This window comes from Myotis brandtii, unplaced genomic scaffold, assembly GCF_000412655.1.
Source record: "Myotis brandtii unplaced genomic scaffold, ASM41265v1 scaffold658, whole genome shotgun sequence".
NCBI lineage: Eukaryota > Metazoa > Chordata > Mammalia > Chiroptera > Vespertilionidae > Myotis > Myotis brandtii.
In genome coordinates this window covers 757,847-779,197 of record NW_005370558.1, presented here as the reverse complement: position 1 = coordinate 779,197, position 21,351 = coordinate 757,847, and the positions used below count along the sequence as shown (strand labels likewise).

The 21,351-nt window shown below is 35.8% G+C and overlaps 1 protein-coding gene across 4 annotated transcripts in view; it reads left to right on the top strand.

Annotated features, from left to right (window-relative positions):
• The window catches only part of RABGAP1 (RAB GTPase activating protein 1), a 135,835-nt gene that overhangs the window by 49,016 nt on the left and 65,468 nt on the right, over positions 1 to 21,351 (top strand). For all 4 annotated transcript variants that reach the window (XR_001359584.1, XM_014528891.1, XM_014528890.1 and 1 more), the window contains 7 exons: positions 3,392 to 3,502; positions 4,228 to 4,294; positions 4,913 to 5,015; positions 6,123 to 6,292; positions 10,336 to 10,510; positions 14,137 to 14,230; positions 18,942 to 19,092. Coding sequence is in view for 3 of the 4 variants with exons in the window: in XM_014528891.1 (XP_014384377.1) it covers positions 3,392 to 3,502; positions 4,228 to 4,294; positions 4,913 to 5,015; positions 6,123 to 6,292; positions 10,336 to 10,510; positions 14,137 to 14,230; positions 18,942 to 19,092 (871 nt within the window). In the remaining variant the exon portion in view is untranslated. The remainder of the gene's footprint in view (positions 1 to 3,391; positions 3,503 to 4,227; positions 4,295 to 4,912; positions 5,016 to 6,122; positions 6,293 to 10,335; positions 10,511 to 14,136; positions 14,231 to 18,941; positions 19,093 to 21,351) is intronic.

Genomic DNA, 21,351 nt, shown 5'->3' with positions numbered 1-21,351 from the left:
TGAGTCTGGGTCCCCAGAGACTCGCCTGGAACTGGAGTTCAGAGCAGTCGGGAGCTTTTGTCTCCCTCCCGATTGAAAAAGACAACCGCATCCTCAGTTGTCAGCCCTTTCCTCACGAGCCTCCGTACCTCTGCACTTTACTTCTGCACCTCCTCTGAGTCTCAGTGTGCTTTTCTCTTTCCTTCTAGTTGTAGAATTTCCACTCAGCCAGCCTTCCTGTGGTTCTGGATGATGTCTGTTTTGTCTTTTAGTTGTATTTTTGAAGTGGTTGTTCGAGGCAGCAATTTCAGGTGTTTACCTATGCCGCCATCTTGGTTTCTCTCAAGTGATGGTCAATTTACATATTCCCTCTTAATTAGATAGGATTCTAAATCCTTCGTTGTTATTTCAATAGTTTTCACAGCATCTTCACCAGGAGTAGCTTCTATCTCAAGAAACCACTTTCTTTGCTCATCCATAAGAAGCAATTATCAGTTAAAGTTTTATTATAAGATTGCAGCAATTCAGCCACATCTTTAGGCTCCACTTCTAATACTAATTCTCTTGCTATTTCCACCACATCTGCAGTTATCTTCTCCGTTGAAATCTTGAACCCCTCAAAGTCATCCAGGAAGGTTGTAATTAACTTTTTTCATACTCCTGTTAACATTGACATTTTGACCTCTTCCCTTGAATCATGAATGTTATTAATGAATCTAGAATGGTGAACTTTCCATATGGTTTTCAATTTACTTTGCCCAGATCCACTAGAGCAGCGGTTCTCAACCTGTGGGTCACGACCCCTTTGGCGGTCAAACGACCCTTTCACAGGGGTCGCCTAAGACCATCCTGCATATCAGATATTTACATTACGATTCATAACAGTAGCAACATTACAGTTATGAAGTAGCAACGAAAATAATTTTATGGTTGGGTCACAACATGAGGAACTGTATTTAAAGGGCCAGAAGGTTGAGAACCAGTGCACTAGAGGAATCACTGTCTGGCAGGTATAGTCTTACAAAATGTGTTTTCTTAAATCATAAGATTTAAAAGTTGAAATAACTCCTTGATCCATGGACTGAAGAATGGATGTTGTGTTCATAGGCATGAAAACAACATTAATCTCATTGTACATTTCCATCAGAGCTCTTGGGTGACCAGTAATATTTTGAAAGGAATCTTTTTTCTGAGCAGGATATTTCAACAGTGGGCTTACAATAATCATTAAACTCTGTTGTAAACAGATATGTTGTTATCTAGGTTTTGTTGTTTTATGTATAGAGTACAGAGGAAGGGAGTGGGGGGGGGGGACTTTGATGTGAGAGAGAAACATGGATCTGTTGCCTCCTGTAGGCACCCTGACTGAGGATTGGATCTGCAACCTGAGTATGTGCCCTTAGTGGGCATCTAACATGTGACCTTTAGGTGCATGGGATGATGCTCCAACCAAATGAGCCAAATTAGCCAGAGCTAGCATAATTCTTAAGGGCCCTAAGGTTTTTGGAATGGAAATGAGCATTGGCTTCAACTTGAAGTCATCAACTGCATTAGCCCCTAACAAGAGAGTCAGCCTGTCTTTCGAAGCTTTGAAGCCAGGCATTGATTTCTCGTCTTTAACTATGAAAGCCCTAGATGGCACCTTCTTCCAATATAAGGCTGTTTCATCTTCATTGAAAATCTGTTGGTCAGTGGAGCTACCTTCCTTAATTATCTTAGCTAGATCTTCTGGATAACTTGCAACTTTTATAACAGCATTTGCTACTTCATCTTGCACTTTTATTACGGAGATGGCTTCTTTCCTTAAACCTCATGAATCAACCTCTGCTGGCTTCAGACTTTTTTTCTAAAGCTTTCTTACCTCTGTAAGCCTTTATAGATTTGAACAAAGTTAAGGCCTTGCTTGGGATTAGGCTTTGGCTTCAGGGAATGTTGTGGTTGGTTAATCTTTTGTCCAGACCCCCTAAACTTTCTCCATATCAGCAATACGGCTGTTTTGCTCTCTTATCATTCATGTGGAGTAGCACTTTTAATTTATTTTAGGAATGTTTCCTTTGCATTGATAACTTGGCTAGCTGTTGGGTGCAAGAGGCCTAGGTGTTAGCCTGTCTCTGCTTTCAATGTGCCTTCTTCACTAAGTGTAATCATTTAGAGCTTTTGAATTAAGGTGAGAGATTGTGACTCTTCCTTTTACTTGAACACTTAGAGGCCACCATAGGGTCCTTAATTGGACTACTTTCAATATGTGTTTCAGGAAATAGGGAGTTCTGACGGGAATGGCCAGTTGGTGGAGCAGTGAGAACACGTAACATTTATCGATTAAGTTTACCATCTGATACGGGTGCAGTTTGTGGTGTCCCAAAACAATTACATTAGTAACATCAAAGATTTCTGATCACAGGTCACCATAACAAATATAATAATAATGAAAAATTTGAAATGTTTCAAGAGTTACCAGAATGGGACACAGAGATACAAAGTAAACAAGTGTTTTTGGAAAAATGGTGCCAATAGAATTGCTTGATGCAGAGTTGCCACAAACCTTCAAAATGCATTATCTGCAAAGCACAATAAAGCAATGTGCAATAAAATGATGTATGCCTGTATTAAACAGGTTTACAATTAGCTTATCACTGCCTAAGGAAGTGATAGGCAACATCTTCCTGTTGGCCCTATCTTCTTCTTCCCTGATTTTTTGAAAGCACCTTGATTCGAAATTCAAAGAATCTATGATTAAGTATATTTTCTTACATATTTAAACAAATAAGGCAATAATAATTTATTTGTCAAAACCAGTGACTAAAAAGAAAGGAAAGAAAGCTTAACTTTTTTTTGAGCAGCTGTGTGCTGGATGCTAGGTGCTTTATAAATACTTAATTTTTACAGGAACAAAAATAAAAAAAAACTAAAGCCACATTTTAGGGGATGGAGGAGTGGTTTTTCTAGCTTTTATAAATGATTTAGTGGATTACATACAGTATACAGTAATGATGTTATTTTCACATCAAGGGGCAGATGCAGCCAATATGCAGCAAATCTTAAATTGTCTTATTACTGTAAACTTCAAGTTAATGGCAACAGAACTAGTAGGAGATACTATAAAAGGCTACATGAGAGTTCTTAATATCTACTCAAACTAAAAGGTAGCTATGAAGAAATAAAATTAGCTTGAAGCTTCTCTACATTTACATAATAACCAATTTAAGGACATTTTATAACACAGATTTAAAAAATCGGTGAATTTTAGTAAAGGAGTCTAGAAAAATCTGTTATGATATGAAAACCAGACGCAAAAAAAGAATAGAATCTGTGATTCTTTCTTGTACCTGGTTTTCGTAATATAACAAAAAGTGTTCTGGTATATGTCACAAGAAAATACTTTGCAAAAATAATGAATTATGTTGTTCTACAGTGCAGTTCCTAAAGATAAGGACAGACAATGCTTTAAACTACGCCAAGGAATTGATAAAAAGATTGTCATCTATGTGCAACAAACAACTAATAAAGAACTTGCCATTGAAAGGTAAGCATTTCTTGTAAATTTAGCTTAAATATAAACTTTAGTTTTTATCAATCTAGTGGAGTAACATACTGTATTCAAAAATGTATTTGCATCCTTGCTGGGTGGCTCAGTTGGTTGAAGTGTTGTCCCCATACACCAAATGGTTTTGGTTTGATCCCTGGGTGGGCTGCCTATAGATGTTTCACTCCCCCTCTCTCGCCCTCCCTCCCTCCCTTCTCTCTCTAAAAATTTATACTTCAATGAGAAAAAATATATATTTGCAAATGTTTTATACCCATGGAAATTCTTTTGGTTATTCACTTGGATTTTTTTGTAATTAAATTTTTCTTTTCTTTTAATTTTTAGAGAGGAAGGTGGGGAGGAGGTGTAATTTGTTATTCCACTTACTCATTGGTTGCTTCTTGTATGTGCCCTGACCAGGGATTGAACTTGCAACCTTGGCATATTAGGACAATGCTCTTAACCAACTGAGCTACCTGGCCAGAGCCTATTTCATTCACTTTGAAATAACTTCCATAAATCATTCATAAGTATGCTTACTTTATGTGATAATAGAAGGCAAACATAGAATATGCTTCTCTGAATTAATGAAGTAAGGGGGATTATTTTGGCAATAGTAATTTATTGTTAATTTTAGTGTGTCCTTTTTCTCCACCAGTAAGAATTTTTTTAAACATCTTTTTTGTGTTCTTTTTTCCAAATTTATGTCAGTTCTTTCTTTGCAGGTGTTTTGGTCTTCTCCTTAGCCCAGGAAAGGATGTACGAAATAGTGACATGCACTTATTAGATTTGGTAAGGACTTTTTTTTTCTTTAAGTTATACACTATTTCTTCAATAAAGATCGTTTCACTTTATCTTATTTGAATCTAAAATTAAAGCACATTTATGAGGTGTTCTTGTAAGCTGTAAAGCAATAAAGATACGGACATTTATTTCTGACTTGATATTTACTAGCTTCTTAACTGTATCAGTGAATAATTTTTGTTTATTATGTAAAGTTGATGTGGGAATCAATGGAGAAAAGTTGTGAGAGAATTGTTTGCAAACTATCATGAGCTTTATAAAAGTAGGTAGTATTAGTATTAGTTCTATTATATGTAATATTTTCAATTCTAAATGTATGTAGTAATTAATCATTTGACAGAAGAATTCAACATACAGGTTTAGGTAATAAATTTCTCTAATGTTTATACAGGTTGATACGATTTATGGCATTTATGTATACGTTTTCAGGAACAATTGCAGAAATAATTGGAACATCTTTAATTTTAACTGTAATTATTCAAATACACTTCTACCATTAAAAAAACCTCTTTGATTCTCATTCTTATATTTTTAAAGGCAGCAAAGTGGGGGTTCGCTGTTGTTTCCTTACTTTGGCATTCATGTTTGTTTTACTCTTTTCTTTAGGAATCTATGGGCAAAAGTTCAGATGGAAAGTCTTATGTTATCACTGGGAGTTGGAATCCAAAATCTCCACATTTTCAAGTTGTAAATGAAGAAACTCCTAAAGGTAATGAAGATTGCAGTCATTATGGATAGAATTTTAGTCCCACAAAGATACCCAAACCTTAGGACCACTTATTTGACAAGTATCCAGTGCTTACCTAATTCTAGTGAAACCAAAAAATTTTAATAGTTCTTTAGTTTATTATTAAATTTGACGTGTAAACAAAGTATCATTTTCCCCTCATTTATTTTTCCTTTCCCTGCTTCCTTTTCTACTTATGTACTCATTTATTTATAGGCGTTTAAATTTTATTTACTTTTGTGGAGAGATAATACAGGCACATGTGGTTAAAAATTCAGAGGATATACAGGGTATCCCCAAAAAATGTATATCCACTTTAACAGCTGATAGCTCAATTTTGAAAATGAAATATATTTTAATAATCACTGCCTTTATAATTATTCAAAGTGTGTGTATACATTTTGGGGGGACACTCTATATAGAGAAAAGTAAAAATCTACCACAGTCCCCAGGGTCGTACTCTATAGGGTACCACTGTGACCAGTTTCTTGTGTAGCTTTTCAGATATTCTGTGCATAAATAACCTTTTAAACATATTTTATACTCTTCCCAAGTGTCTTTTGTTTAATTTTTTGAGGTGACATTGGTCATTAGGTTTCAAGTGTGCACCTTCATTTAATGGTTGGATAATGACATATCCTGAAAATGTAACATTATTTGCTTAACTAGTCCCTCTTATTTAGCATTTTTCCCCTTTATTTTTTCTTATTATTCATAGCATTATAGGTAAATAGATAAAGGATATAAACAGTTACCATTGTTAACCAAGATTTTAAAAGTTTAGAAACCCTAGCCTTGGTGAGAGTGGCATAATGAAGACATATATCACTATTGTAAAACATTTCATTAGCTGTAAAGTGTATACTGCTCTTCTGTACTAATTCCACTTTAAAGAATCTACCCAAGAAAAGAATTCTCAATATGGAATATAAATTTTCAAAACAGTAAATTATCTGATTATTTTAGATTCTTAGTTAATGGAATACCTTAAGATATCTTAAAAGTTCATAATAAAAGTAATTACTTTTACAGTAATCATATGAGAAAATATATTTCCATTTCTTAAATTTGCTTTTCCCCTCTCTCTAGATAAAGTGTTGTTTATGACCACAGCTGTTGATTTGGTAATAACAGAAGTACAGGAGCCTGTTCGATTTCTTCTAGAGACAAAAGTCCGGGTTTGCTCACCTAATGAAAGGTTATTCTGGCCCTTCAGCAAACGTAGTACTACTGAAAATTTCTTTTTGAAACTAAAACAGGTACCATACCTTTCTATAAATATTGGAGTTGGGGTGGGGAGGAAATAAGAAAGGAGAAACCACTTTGAGTCTGATTTATCATTAATCTGAGTATCACTTAGTTCATATGTATGTTAAATGTATTAAGAGGAAAAATTGTCTTTTATTTTTACCCATTTATCAATTTTGTTGCTCTTCATTTCTTCTTGAAGAACCAAGTTTCCCTTTATTTCACTTTCATTCCAGTAAGATATTTTCCCTGGATATAGGATGCTGGGTTGAGAATTTGTCCTCATAAAGTGCTGGGTACTGGAAATATCAGGGGAACGTTGTAAAGTATGTTTATCTAACCACTATCCTGTACACATGAAACTATACAAAATAATATTGAGTGTAAACTATAATTGAAAAATAAAATTTAGCCCTGGGCGGGTAGCTAAGTTGGTTAAAGCATCGTGCAGATAGGCCAAGGTTGTGGGTTCTATCCCTTGTTAGGGCTCATACAAAGATTCAACCAATGAATGTGTAAGTAGAATAACAAATATCTCTCTCTCTTCCCACCCTCTCTCTCCTTTTCTCCCTCGTTCCCTTTTTCCCTTTCCCTCTCCCCCTTCCTATCTCTAAAATAATTATTTTTTTAAAAAAGATGTTTCCATTAAAAAAATAAATAAAATTCTCTTAAAAAAGGAAAAGAGAAAAGTAATAGCAGCTACCATTAATTGATGCCATCTTAATATATTGTGGTCATCACTCTACTAGCTACTTCCACTTTTTCTGTCTTATGTAATTTTCTTAGTGATCCAATGAAGAAAGTATTCTCATTTTATAGATCCAAAGATGTAAAATAGTAGATTTTATGGGATGTTGTGTGAAAAAGATACATACCTAAGCTTTCTAGGAGCCTTAATCAGGGCTCTTTCTTGATTGCGATGTGTTCCTTTTGTCTTTCTGTAAGAGTATTTTTAGTATTTACTTAAATCAAGTTAAGCATAATTAAATTTTTTTTGCTAAATATATCATTTAAAAATATATTTAATTTTTATTGATTTTTAGAGAGCAAGGAAGGGAGAGAGGGAGAGAGAGAAACATCGATGAGAGAAAAATAATTGATTGGCTGCCTCCTGCACACCCCCACACTGGGAATCAACCCGAAACCTCTGGGCATGAGCCCTGACACTGAGTAGAACTGGTGACCTCTTGGTTTATGGGTTGATGCTCAACCACTGAGCCATATCGGCCAGGCATAATTTAAATTTTTAAGTACTTTGCAGTTCTCATTAAAAAGGAACAGCAGGCCAAATTTAAAAAATATATATGTTGTTTATATTGCTGTATGGGAAAACAATCATAGAAATGTTTTAAAAAATGCATGTTTATAAATGGAATCTTCTATTCTTTTACTAAATTTATCTGATGACTCAGTAATTCTTTTTTAGCCTGGAAGTCTTCCCAACTGTGGGGAATGTTATATTAAGATGGCATCATATTAGAGAAGAAACATATTAGGGAAAGAAAGATTGCTTTTTTAGATTTAAACTTTCAGATATCATTTACTAAAAGAGGAAGAAATTGGTCTAAAGACTAGGTTTTCCAACAGTTACATAAGGTGAATAAAAGGCCAACTAAGCATTCTTAAAACTATGGAATTATGGAACTTTAATTGCCAAAGAGACTTTAAAACCTCTTATAAAATTGTTATTTATAAATTGATAAACTGATGCCTGAAAGACTAAATGATGTGGCCAATGCCTGTAGTCAAGTAATTAGTATAATTATACTGGAACCCTGGGCCTCTTATTTCTGTTTGCTGTGTATATGTATATATAGCCACATGCACACATACACACTAAACCACTGTACCTCTCAAGATAAAAAATAGGAAAATGCTTGCTATTCTAGAGCTCTTCCACTGCTAAAGATCATTAATAGCTCATTCAGCTGTTTCAGATAACAATTAACTAATGTTTTAGAGTTACTTATAACAACAAAAGTAAATCCTGTTTCCTATCAAAATATATAAAAGTTAAAAATAATTCCAAATTTAAATTGAACATGTGCCAAAGATTTTAATTCAGTTCATTAAGTAATGAGGGAAACAAGATGGTAAAACTGGTTCTAAGTTTTGAGGAACTTGAGTTTATCTAGTCCTTCCTTTAAAAAGAGAATTAGAAAAAGGTTGTGCTAGGTTAAAAAGAAAACTGGTGAATATCCTGTACGTCAGCGGTCGTCAACTGGTGGTCCGTGGACCACGGGTGGTCTGTGAGGTCCAAAAGGTTGGCCACCACTAGTTTAAGGAAACCTTTGGAGCAGCGGTCGCCAACCGGTGGTCTGTGGACCACTGGTGGTCCATGAGGTCCGAAAGGTTGGCAACCACTGCTGTAGGTAACCTTTGGGTTATCTTTCCTGTTGGACACAAATCATTTGCATATCTACTGGACACAAATCTACAGGATAATATATAACTTCACAGAGTCTGGGTCCTTAATAGTAAGTAGCTAAGTCAAAATTGGGTGGACATGTTGAAAAAAAGTCTGCAAACTACAGTCTATGGGTCAAATCTGGCTTGGTGCTTGTTTTTGTAAAATTTTTTCAGAACACAGCCACACTCACTGTCTTTGGCTGCTTTTGCACCGTAATAGCACAGTGGAGTAGTTGTGGCAAAGACTGTTGGTCCACATAGCCTAAAATATTTACTATTTGGCCCTTTACAGATAAGTTTACCAATTTCTGTATTAAACATTGCTTCAGGATGATATTGAAAGGACATGTCGCCATTATCTTGGAATGGGTTAATTTTTCTTAAGAACCCAGATGAACATTGAGATGATATAATCTGTTCTGCCTGGTATTTCTGTACCTAATGAACTTCTTACCCTCCCCCCAATTTCTGTATTTTTATTTTATGCGTGTATGTCTTCCTCTTTGGTGTAGCCACCTTTCTAGTTGTCTATGTCTTTTCCTACAGTTCTGCCTTGTCCTATTGCTCTGTATTTCACTCCTTTTTTCCCCCAGCTCCCTAAACTGGCTGTGATATACAATTTTAATATATTTAAATATTGTACTGGTAAAGTTTTTTATTCCATGTTCTTAATTTTAATTTAGGTCCACTTAAACTGTTACGTGTTTACCTCAAAGTAAAACCAAAATACAAACCAATTTTTAGTTATCAAAATTTTGTTGATAATATTAGTCTTTTTTCTGCCACTCACCTCTCCTCCCGCCCCCAGTTGTAGCTTTCAATTAAAGAAAAGTTTCCTACACTGTTTCAATTAAGCTGAAGGAGTGGAAACACACACACACACACACACACACACACACACACACACACACGGAAATAAGAGGACTTTCTTAGTCCTAAACTTTATTTTAGAATATTTTAAAACATTTTTTTCATGTAGAATTTTATAAGGGAAACTTTGAAGGATACCTTAAAGTAACTTGGAAGCCACAGAATGGTTAAATTTCTAGTTCACATTTACTAAGTACTGGTTAGATGTTTGATGATATAATCTTCTAGACCAGTGGTTCTCAACCTTCCTAATGCCGCGACCCTTTAATATAGTTCCTCATGTTGTGGTGACCCCCAACCATAAAATTATTTTCGTTGCTACTTCATAACTGTAATTTTGCTACTGTTATGAATCGTAATGTAAATATCTGATATGCAGGATGTATTTTCATTGTTACAAATTGAACATAATTAAAGCATAGTGATTAATCACAAAAACAATATGTAATTATATATGTGTTTTCCGATGGTCTTAGGCGACCCCTGTGAAAGGGTCGTTCTACCCCTAAAGGGGTCGTGACCCACAGGTTGAGAACCGCTGTTCTAGACACTAAATAAAATTGCAGAACTAGAGCCCTGCTTGATAAACATGCTATTTTCCTAAGGGTTTTAAAATCTAAACATATACTTTTCTATTTAGAAAAGGCTACCTTTAGTATAGCTATTTGAAGTAATACTTTTTTATTCTCATATCCTGTATGAAGTCAGAAGTAGTACTCAATTTAAAAAATAAAGAATCTTACCACTTAATAAAATAATATTTTTCATCTTCAAGATAAAGCAAAAGGAGAGAAAGAGCAACACTGACACTTTATACGAAGTTGTGTGCTTGGAAAGTGAGTCAGAAAGAGAGAGGAGGAAAACTACAGCCAGCCCCTCCATTCGCCTGCCACAGTCTGGATCGCAGAGCTCAATGATACCATCTCCTCCAGAAGATGACGAAGAGGAAGGTAAATTGTAGGGAGAGCCTCAGTTCTGTTTTGAGGTGGAGGGTTTAATTTTATCAGGGAATTGATAATGTGACATAGCATTTGGAATTCTTTCAATATGTACATCTTACTATACATAAAAAACTGGGAGATCCACAAAATGATTAACTCAGGACCTTCTTTAAGATAATTGTAATCAAGTAGGACAAAATGAGATTTACAATTAGTTCTTTTTTAAAGAATCAGTCTAGTATTAGCACATTTTCAGATTAAATTTTACACAGCTTCCACTTGAATGCTTTCATCTCTTCAGATTCATTTCACAGGGGCAAGTCCACTTGCCAAAAGTGGCTTTCACATATGATTATGTCACAAAATACTTAAATATACAAATTGATATTTACACATTTGGGGGTTTACGCAGATAAACATTAGGAATCAACCAGTTGGGGTTTTCCCCTCTTTTTTAATGGTTACATTTATGAACTAATCTGTCAGTCTACATAAAAGTGAGAAATGGGGGTGGGGGGAATAAAAGTTTGGGAGGCATTTTCTAATTTATAATTTTGTACCAGGGCTTTATTTTTCATGGGGGAAAAGAGTGCTTATGATAGAAGATCATATGAAGCATCTAGCAGGTTCACAGGAAGTGTTCTGGAAACAGAGGAAAATCCATTTTTCATTGTGGGGAATGTGGTGTGGAGCATATGAAGAGTAGTTTTTGAGCTGGGAGTTGGACAGTTCAAGGAGAATTCAAGCAAGAATATTTGGGTTGGTTTGGACACTCCTGGCTAAGAAAGTACATTAACAATGGCACAGAGATGGCAGGAATGATTGATTAGGTTAAGATAAATAATACTCATTATATGGATTTTACTCAAGTTTAGAGCAAGCTCTGATTTTCCACTTCCCATTGTTCTCTGTAATTTCCACTTTTCCTATGACTAATCAATTTAGGATTATTTATTAGTAATATTAATTGCCACCAATTACTAATCTAGCTTAATATGTGGTAGGCAGTTACTTTGTTTATAACATAATACTATGTTTATATAATCCTCACAGAAAAAACCTGAAAAACGGATTCATTATTATCCTTACTTTACACATAAGGAAATGGAATCTCCGAAAAGTGTGTTTGCCAAGGTCACACAGCTAGAAATAGCAGGAAGGACTCAGTTTAGGCCTATGAGTTCATGGTCTGAGCTCTAGTCTGTCAAAATTTCTGTGCATTTGGGTCACATGAAGTATTTTGAAGTGCAATGAAAGCATATGTATTATTTTTGGAGAAGTCACTGGTACAATTTAGAGTCTCCTTGCAAAGCCAACTTAACTCCTGTGTTAAAACTGGGAAAGGTGAACTTGTTCCTGCTGTTTGAGATTGTCTACTGTACATTCTGGTGGTCTTAAGACTTGCAGAGTCCCCTCTAGGTCAATACTACTTAACATGGAAAAGCAGGTAAAAGTTTACAGAACTCTCCTCCACTTAAGCTCAGCAATAAAAACAAAAACCACCAAATTTAGGAAAGACACTATTGTGAAACCAGAGAATGCTCAAGTCTCCATACTAGAGATTTAAAGAGTATCTGCCAGTTAAAAAGAAATTTGGGCCCAGCTAAACCATAGCATTAGGACTGACATCTAGTTCTCATCTATAGCTGGCATAGATTTTTAAATATAATAGAGGGGGTTCAGAAGTCCTAATTAACTAGGGAGAGATAAGGACTAATGACATCATGGCAGAAATGGAAACACTTAGAGTACAAGCTCTGTGAAGGAAGAGAGTGTGTCCTTTGCCCCACATTGTTTCCCTGGTATATAACAATTCTCGGTATATATACTGTGCTGATGGGGACTGAAGAAGACTGTGTAGCCATGCCATCTTCTAATTCTTTCTAACCCGGTACACAAACCAGGGAAACAGTCATATTGTGATCTGTTAGTTCCCTGGAAAGAAATGGCTTCAGTCTTCTACAGGGGCTCCTTATCCATAGGACATTTGTGCTTACAGGGCAGAAAGTCAGCAGTTATTTAGGACTGGTGGGGGGCGGGCGCGTTGTGTTCAGAAACAACATCCTGTGACTGAGACTGTCTGCTCGCTCCCCACTCTTAGGTGCATGCAGCTCTAAACACAGATTTCAAACTACTATTCAGATGTGTTGAAAGCATCCAAAACAATAAAAGAAAATTTTGTAAGATTGAAGGAATTGTCATCTTGTAAATTTTAGTACATTTTTATAGCTGCCTTCCCCCAAAGAGTTGTATCATATTGACATTTTAATGAGTAGAGAATTAGTTGAGGCATTAGAAAGTAGGGCCAATTCTGGCAAATAGTAAAGTACTATACAAGTTTATCTTAGTGCCCTCAAGCCTTTCTTTTTTCCTTATTCATCCGTCTACAGCAGACGTCTCACATTCAGTGTGACCTCTTCCCTATCTCATCATCTACAGATAATGCCCAGGGCAAATGTAAGAAAGGTTAATAACAAGTATCATGGATTTCTGAGTCTTGAAAAGAAAAATCAGTTTATAATTTAATTATCAGGTATGTAAAGCCCCAAACTTTGTTAAGGAAAGTTAAACCAGAAAATGTAGAAAAACAGTAGTGAGGACATATGAAAACAAGTACTGTTGTACTGAACCAGTAGAAATATAAATTATTAAAACCATTTTGAAAGGCAGTTTGTCAGTAAGCTTCAAAACCCTTAAAAGTATGCACTTTTTTTTTTTAAACCCAGGAAGTGCACTTCTGGGCATATACCCAGCGAAAACAACAAGATATGTTCATCTTGATTCTATTTGTAGCAAAAAGTTGAAAACTCCCCAAGTGTCTTAACAAAAGAGGGTTGATTAAGTATATACTGAATCCTTATTTCCCCCCACTTTCATTACACTTTTCAGTACCTCTCACATGCTTTAATCCGTGTCACTTTTTTCACTGTGTTCATATCTTACAATCTTAGAATTCATATTTGAATTTACTTTTCCTAATTACTTTAATTAAATTTGAAATGATTCATTTTGGTTCTTTTTAATAGTTTTGTGCTTTATATTATAAATTAATGTATGCTGTTGTAGAAAATCAGGAAAACATAAAAGAGATAAAAAATATAACTCCATCATTCAGAGGCAGTAATTACTAAATCTTAGCATAGTTCACTCCAGACTCTTTTTTTTAAATATAGATTAGATCATAATGAAGCTTTAGCTCTTTTTGAAAAATTCATTTTAGAGAGGGAGGGAGGGAGAAAGAGATACATCAATCGATTGTCTCCCGCACACTTCCTGAATCTGCAACCTAGTCATGTGCCCCATCAGGAATCGAACCCAAGACCTTCTGGTTCATGGGATGATGCATCAACCAACTGAGCCACACTGGCCAGGACTATGCTTTAACTCTTGATGTTTTTATGTAAACAAATGTCAGTATACAATTACATTGTTTATTGTATGGAAAGCAAGAGAATGATAGATTACAACAACATTCCATCTAAGATCATTTTTATTTTCTTTGTATTTATACCTGTATACTAAAAGAAAAATTATGCTTCCAGTAAAATCTTTCAAATTTGTTCCATTTCCATGTCATTCTTCTGGCTAGCATAGCCACTTCTGTTATCTTTCTGTGTGTGTTTTGTTTATTAAAGATAATGATGAACCCCTATTGAGTGGATCCGGCGATGTATCCAAAGAATGTGCAGAAAAAATTCTTGAAACATGGGGAGAACTACTGTCAAAATGGTAAGTTAGAATAGTTCTCCTTTTTCATCTGCAATTCTATTATGTTCACTTTTAGAACCAATAATAGAAACCTAGGTACGAGGTTAACGTTCTAGAATCCTCTGTTTTTAGAGGTTTTTTTGTTAATATATTTTATTGATTTTTTACAGAGAGGAAGGGAGAGAGATAGAGAGTTAGAAACATCGATGAGAGAGAAACATCGATCAGCTGCCTTCTGCACACTCCCTACTGGGGATGTGCCCGCAACCAAGGTACATGCCCTTGACCGGAATCGAACCCGGGACCCTTGAGTCCACAGGCTGACTCTCTATCCACTGAGCCAAACCGGTTAGGGCTGTTTTTAGAATTTTTGAAGGTAGTAGTGAAGATCTGAAATCCGCGTTTGGAATATTAGAAACCTAATAAATTTTCATTGCTGTAGAAAACATTTATTCAAACATGGAGTCCATAGTGAGAATGATTAAGGACAGAGATCCTTTATATTGAAGAGGCTAGGAACCACTGACTGGTTAAGAAAATACACAATAGTTAGTCAATACAAAATAATCAGTGAAGTGTAGAGGATGCTCACACAACATACAGAGCTACAGATCAGACCCCAGGTGGGATTTTCTTTTTATTTGTGCTACGTCCCTAAGGTGACAGAGCAGAATGTTATGAACATGATATATATATTTTTTTTCTCTTTTGAACATGGTATATATTAACTGCTCTACCAATTACTTTTCCTATTAACACTTGTAAAATTTAGGAACTTCTCATCAGCTCAAGAGATAGCTTGACAATAATGTCAAGAAACACTATTCTGTAGACCAGCGATTTTCAACCGGTGTTATGCAAGAATTTTTAAAACATGCAAAACCTATCTATTTAATTGGGCACTGACCTCTCTTCACTTAGATTGTCAAATAAAATTGACAACAGCCAACAAAACAATAGCATCTAGTCTGAATGAGTCAAAATTATACCTATTTTTGTCAGATTGGCAAAAATATATTTTTTGGTGTGTTGCAGAATGTTAGTAATTAGTGTATGTGTGCCATGAAATGAAGAAGGTTGAAAATCGCTGCTATAGACTGTCTAAAAAGAATACACTGCCTTCAGGTATTTATTAATGAAACCAGAGACACTCGGGTAAGTCAGTTTGGTGAGACGTTTATGTCATTTCTTTTTTCCTCTGTGTAGGATGCCAGGATATGCTGAAAAAATCTGAGCTCGAAAGTGATCGTTTCACTTCTCTGTTTCAGACTTTCTAATTATTAGGATTGTCATATAAGCACCCCATGGGCCTATTACTTTGGGGTTTGATTTTTCTCAGACATTTTAACTGTTGAAGCCTTTCACTCTATTCTTAGTAAAACTGTCTTCCCATTTTTAAAAACCATGCCCTTAAGGGACAGGACTACAGATGGGCATCATCTGCTCCTAGCATACTCACAATGCCTTATACTTTTGGGAAAATACTCTTCTTATTGGGAAATGTCAAATGTGTGCAGGAGGAAAATATGAACCAAAGCCTGGTTTGTCTTTCCATAAGTAGTTTTAATAAGTGAACTCTGCAAAAGCCCCTAGGGGAATAGTTCTAATTTATTTTTGCTATTCCTTTAGCGATCAGGAGACAAACCTGCTGATGTTCTCGTCACAATTATATTTTCAGTTCAGTGACTTTGGTGTGTTTGGACTGCTGCTGGCAGGAATTTCATCTGAATAAAAAGGTTTCTGCTAGAAATAGATATGTAATTGAGTCTTGAATAGTTATATAATAGTGCATTTAAAGTCATTTAGATATAGCAAAGACTCTAGCTTTGTTAGATGAACTCACCAGCATTTTATACAGTTGCTTGGAATTTGTCTTATCAAGCTTTGTTTATTCATTTTGTTAATTCATTTAATTAGGTCCTTCTTCAGCTCCCTCAAATATATTAACTGAGTTTACAACTGTCGAAACTGTCTTCAGGGTGTTTAAACTGTTTTTGCTGGTTTTCAGTCATGTCTTCAGAAATAATAATATAGTTTCTCCTCAATTCATTTAATTGTATTTTTAATCATTATTATATGTGTTCTATAAATAGGAAGCGTCACAATATTATGGAATTTTAGAGCTTGGTAGACAAGGCTTCACAGACTACCTGTCCTGCCTCTAAGCTGTATTGTCTTGGGCAAGTCACTTAACTCTTCTGAGTCTTTCTTCATTTATATCATACACGTCTATAAAACTAGCATTCAGAATTATTGTGGATTAAAAATAATGGATGTTGTAGTAGTAGTGATTGTAGTAAGAACTAATGAGTCCAGTCAGTGTGGCTCAGTGGTTGAGTGTCGACTTATGAACCAGGAGGTCATGGTTCGATTCCCAGTCAGGGCACATGCCCGAGTTGCGGGCTCGATCCTCAGTGTGGGCTGTGCAGGAGGCAGCCGATCAATGATTCCCTCTCATCATTGATGTTTCTCTCTCTCTCTCCCCCTCTCCATTCCTCTCTGAAATCAATAAAAAAGATATTTAAAAACAAAAACAAAAAACTAATGAATGTACCATATGCTAGGCACTGCGCAATGTTATGTGCTCTGTCTCCACAATCACAGCCTTATGAACTAGTACTCCTTTTTATAGATGAGGAAACTGGCTCAGATATTAAATCTAGTTTGTAAATTGCAAGCCCCAAATTTTTAACAGTCTAAAGTTTAATCCCAAAGCTAGTTTATTTAACTCTACATTAGATTTTAGTGGCCCTGTTAGCAATAATATCTTTGAGCTCTCTGATTCTCAAGTTTATTTTTAATGTGACTCTTAGGGGATGGGAACACTAAAGTTAATGGTATCAATGACATAAAAGTATTCTGAAATTTTTACCAATATAATTAAGGTAGGGTTAGCAAATAAACTTAGGGTTAGGTTTATTTTTTTCTGTAAAAGGCCAATACTGTAAATACTTTAGACTTTGCAGCCAAATAGTTTCTATTACAACTACTCAACTCTGCTATTGTAGTGGGAAGGCAGTCATAGATAATACATAAACAAATAAAAATGGCTGTTTCAAAGAAGTTGATATACAGAAATAGGTGGAAGGCTGGATTTGGCCCAAGACAGTGTGCCAATTCTAGAATTAATCAGCAGAATCACTTTTGTTCTTTTTTGCTACCAGCTCTTATATATATATGTGTGTGTGTGTGTGTGTGTGTGTGTGTGTGTATACACGTATTTATATTTGTATTTCTAAACAAAGACAACACTGTATTAAACTGTCTGTGGCTCTTGCATTAGGGCACTAGCATCACAGAATTAACAATTTTTAAGTGTACTGTGCATTATTCTGCTAGAATTCTGGCAACATTTTGATAAAAGTCTCAGACCTTTTTATATTTTGACTAGAGGTCCGGTGCACAGATTTGTGCACGGGGGTGGGGGATGGGTCCCTCAGCCTGGCCTGCTCCCTCTCGCAATCTGGGACCCCTCGGGGGATATAGCAGTGTGCCAAGCGGCAGGCGGCCAGGGAGGAGCCCGAGCTGGAGCCGGGTGCTGCACTGCTTACGCTCATCCCGGCCTGCTGCGCCTGCCACTCCCACTTGGTAATGCTGCTGCAGAGTCGGGAGAGGCTCCCACAGCCTAAGCTCGCCAGCTGTGAGCCCGGCTTCTGGCTGAGTGGCCCTCCCCCTGTGGGAGTGCACTGACCACCAGGGGGCAGCTCCTGTGTTGAGTGTCTGTCCCCTGGTAGTCAGTGCGCATCATAGCAACTGTGCCCTCTTGCAATCTGGGACCCCTCGGCAGGGTGTCCAGCTGCCGGTCTTTCTGGTCGTAATGGTTGCTTAGGCTTTAATATATATAGACAGTGGTCATTTTATATCAGTAACTTCTGATAATCATGGGAGCTTCTCCACGCCAGAAGCCTGCGTTATTGACCCAGTAATGGTGGCTTTTAAATCACAAAGCAGGTGTGATATAGCACATAGAACACTTATTGGTCTTAGAGTTTGAGGACTAGGTCAATCATTTAATTGACTTCCCTGAATTTTTTTCTTCATTTGTAAAACTGAAGATACTCCCACCTACTTCAGGTACTTGTTATAAGGATCAAATAAAATTGTGTGCAAAAAAACCTAGTATATTGAATCAGTATATTGATAGCGACATTTCAAGATAAGTTTTTCCCCATTTTATAGATGAGAAAGATGAAGCTTAAAGACTTTAACAACCTGCTTTCATGTTATTATAGAGTAGACACTGTCTTAATCAACATAGTCATTCAAAAAAGTCACTCGAAGCAAGGTTTCATAAAAGTTGCTGAAAGTATTTATTTTTATGTTTATTTTAAATATTTATTTTAACTTAGAGCATATAAGTACACAGTTTGTCAATTTTGATACAGGGTCAAGCACTTATCTTTGGCTGTTACTGATGAGAATTTTGCTTTGTTTATCTTACATAAGCTACAACTATAAAGCTATAGTTTCTAGTTTTGCTTTTCTTTTTCTTTTTTAAGTTGAGCAATGATTTAAAGATACTTAAGAAGTAGCCTGACTGCAGTATTCTTTCCTCCAACCTTTATAGTTATCTTGGCCACATTTAATTCAACAGCTTTATGTATTATTTTTTCTTTATTAGTATGTGATCACTATTAAGTCTTTATAAATCATTTAGTTTAGTTTTCATAAAAATAACTATTTTTAGAGGATCTTACTCTCATGTACTTCTGGGTTATGGCTTTATTTTTAGGCATCTCAACTTGAGTGTGAGACCAAAGCAGTTGTCGTCCTTAGTAAGAAGCGGTGTTCCTGAAGCTCTTCGAGGAGAAGTCTGGCAGCTGCTAGCAGGTTGTCACAACAATGACCACCTGGTAGAAAAATACCGAATTCTCATCACAAAGGTAAGGGGATGATGATTCAGCTTCAGCATTAATATTTTGGGAAATTTGTTACAAAAAGATCATTGTGACTATTTGATTTCCAATAATTTTCTTTATAATTCCTTTACCTTATAGAATAGAACTTTTATACTTCTAGCCCAAAGTTATTTCTAGTGTTGGCACAAAGGAGAAGGATAGTTTTTCTTCTTTGACCAATTTCACCTCAGGGGCAAAGGATGTCCTCTACCCATTGTGTACCTAAATCTTTTTTTTACCATAATTGCATTCCATTCCATTTTTAGTTAGATCAGTTGTGCTATGCATTGTGCAAAAACTTTCTTTTGTTTATTTTAATCCTTTTCACATGTCACAGAATTGTACTCTTTGTAAAGTAAGGTCTACTTCTAGTTTCTGCAATTGGAAGAATATAATTCTGTTACCTTAAACCATATTTCCTTTTAGCTTATTTTTCTAAGTTGAAGAATTCTCATTTTTTTAGTATCCCCTTCTCAAATTCATGCATTCTTCAAGGTTTTGTAAGCAAAGTAACAAAAACTGTTTCTTGCAAAAGAATACAAGAATTTGAAAAAGAATTTTCTGCAAGGTTAGGTAATGCTTTGTGCCTTTGTAACCATGTTATTGGTTTTAATTTTTATTTCCTCAAATTCTTGAAATGTTTATATTTAGGAAGCAATTTCTCCAGTGCTATGTAAATCCCAAACCTGGGTTATGAATGAATTTCTCAGAATTCGAATAATTTATGATAATTTTTCAATGTGACAAAAGGTGGGACTTCTTTTAAAAATGTATGAACACCTTATAAGAGATGAGTAATACCTCTATAGGATTTTTACTTAAAAACTTTAAGGGAAGTACAGCATTTGAACATGAAATTGGATCTTTCCACACCAGAAAATGAGACTGATTTGCTCAAAATATTAGTGTTCCTTCTCATCATCTTATTTCTTGTCAGATGTGTTTTCTTTCAAGAACTAATAGTCTAATCCCCTCCATTATCTACCTATATATATAAAAGGCTAAGCGTCTGGCCAACCAGTAGGTATGATGTGCACTGACCATCAGGGGGCACACGCTTACGCAGGAGCTGCTGAGTGACAGCAACTTTGCAGAGCACCCTCTCGCACTCAGGGACTCCTCGGGGGATGTCGGACTGCCCGTTTCGGCCTGATCCCTGCAGGCCAGGCTGAGGGACCCCACCTGTTGGAGGGATCCCACTCACTCTGCAGATGCCCTTTGGGCTCCAGGGTGTGTCCAGCCCATCTGGCCCAGTCCCGCCCCCACCAGCCACCTTCTAATTAATTTCCTTTCAATGTGCATGAATCCGTGCACCAGGCCTCTAGTGTTGATATAATTGTTTAACCAGCATCTATTGAGTGCCTGTATTACAACCCTAATGCTGGAGCAAGGAGATCAAACACAGAAATAACTCATGTGATAGACATATGTCATATGATAGTCTGAAAAAGCACTGTTGGAGCCATCAAAAGTGATAAATTCAGCCTGTGAGAACAGGAGATTATCAGGAACATTACATTTAAGATGGGTTTCAGAAAAGAGCTCCCCAAGCCTGGAAAGATGGAAGACCATTGTGCTCATAGTATGAATGGAAGTGAGGGTATGTCACATGTAGAGTCATATTAATTGGCAAGTTGATTTTTTCCTTTATTGGAAAATCATATTTTGGATGTATAATTCTCAGTTCTAACTGTCTTTCTAGTTCCTCTTTTGAAGTCCTTTGAAATGTTTGGCCAAAAATTACTTCTTAATGGTGGGGCCATTCATACAGATAATTTGAAAAACATGAAGTATTCTATTTTTCTGGTTCCATGAAAATGTGGAAGTCTGTTTTTTTAATAGGAATTTGATAATTACATGACGTGTAAAATATCAGCTATTAACAAATCTGATATATTTGATTGTTTTACATATGCTGATGTCATGTGCTTTGTATTTCACATTAAACTTTGATTATCATGCACATGGCTAGAACCTAAAAAGGTCTCTAATGATGTGTATGTTAGTTTAAATTGCTGGTAGGTGATCAGAAAATACAAATTATTTAATTATCATAATATTGGCAAAAACGGTTTTTTATTTTTTTACACTACAGTGTTATTTGATGCAAGTTGGTATTGCTTTAAATGCAGTCATTTTTTTGAGTGTCTCATTAGCTGTTTTTTTGTTTGCTTTCATTTATTAAAAATTCCTGAGAGAATTCCATTGTATCAGTAAACCACACTTTTAAAAAGTCTATTCTGC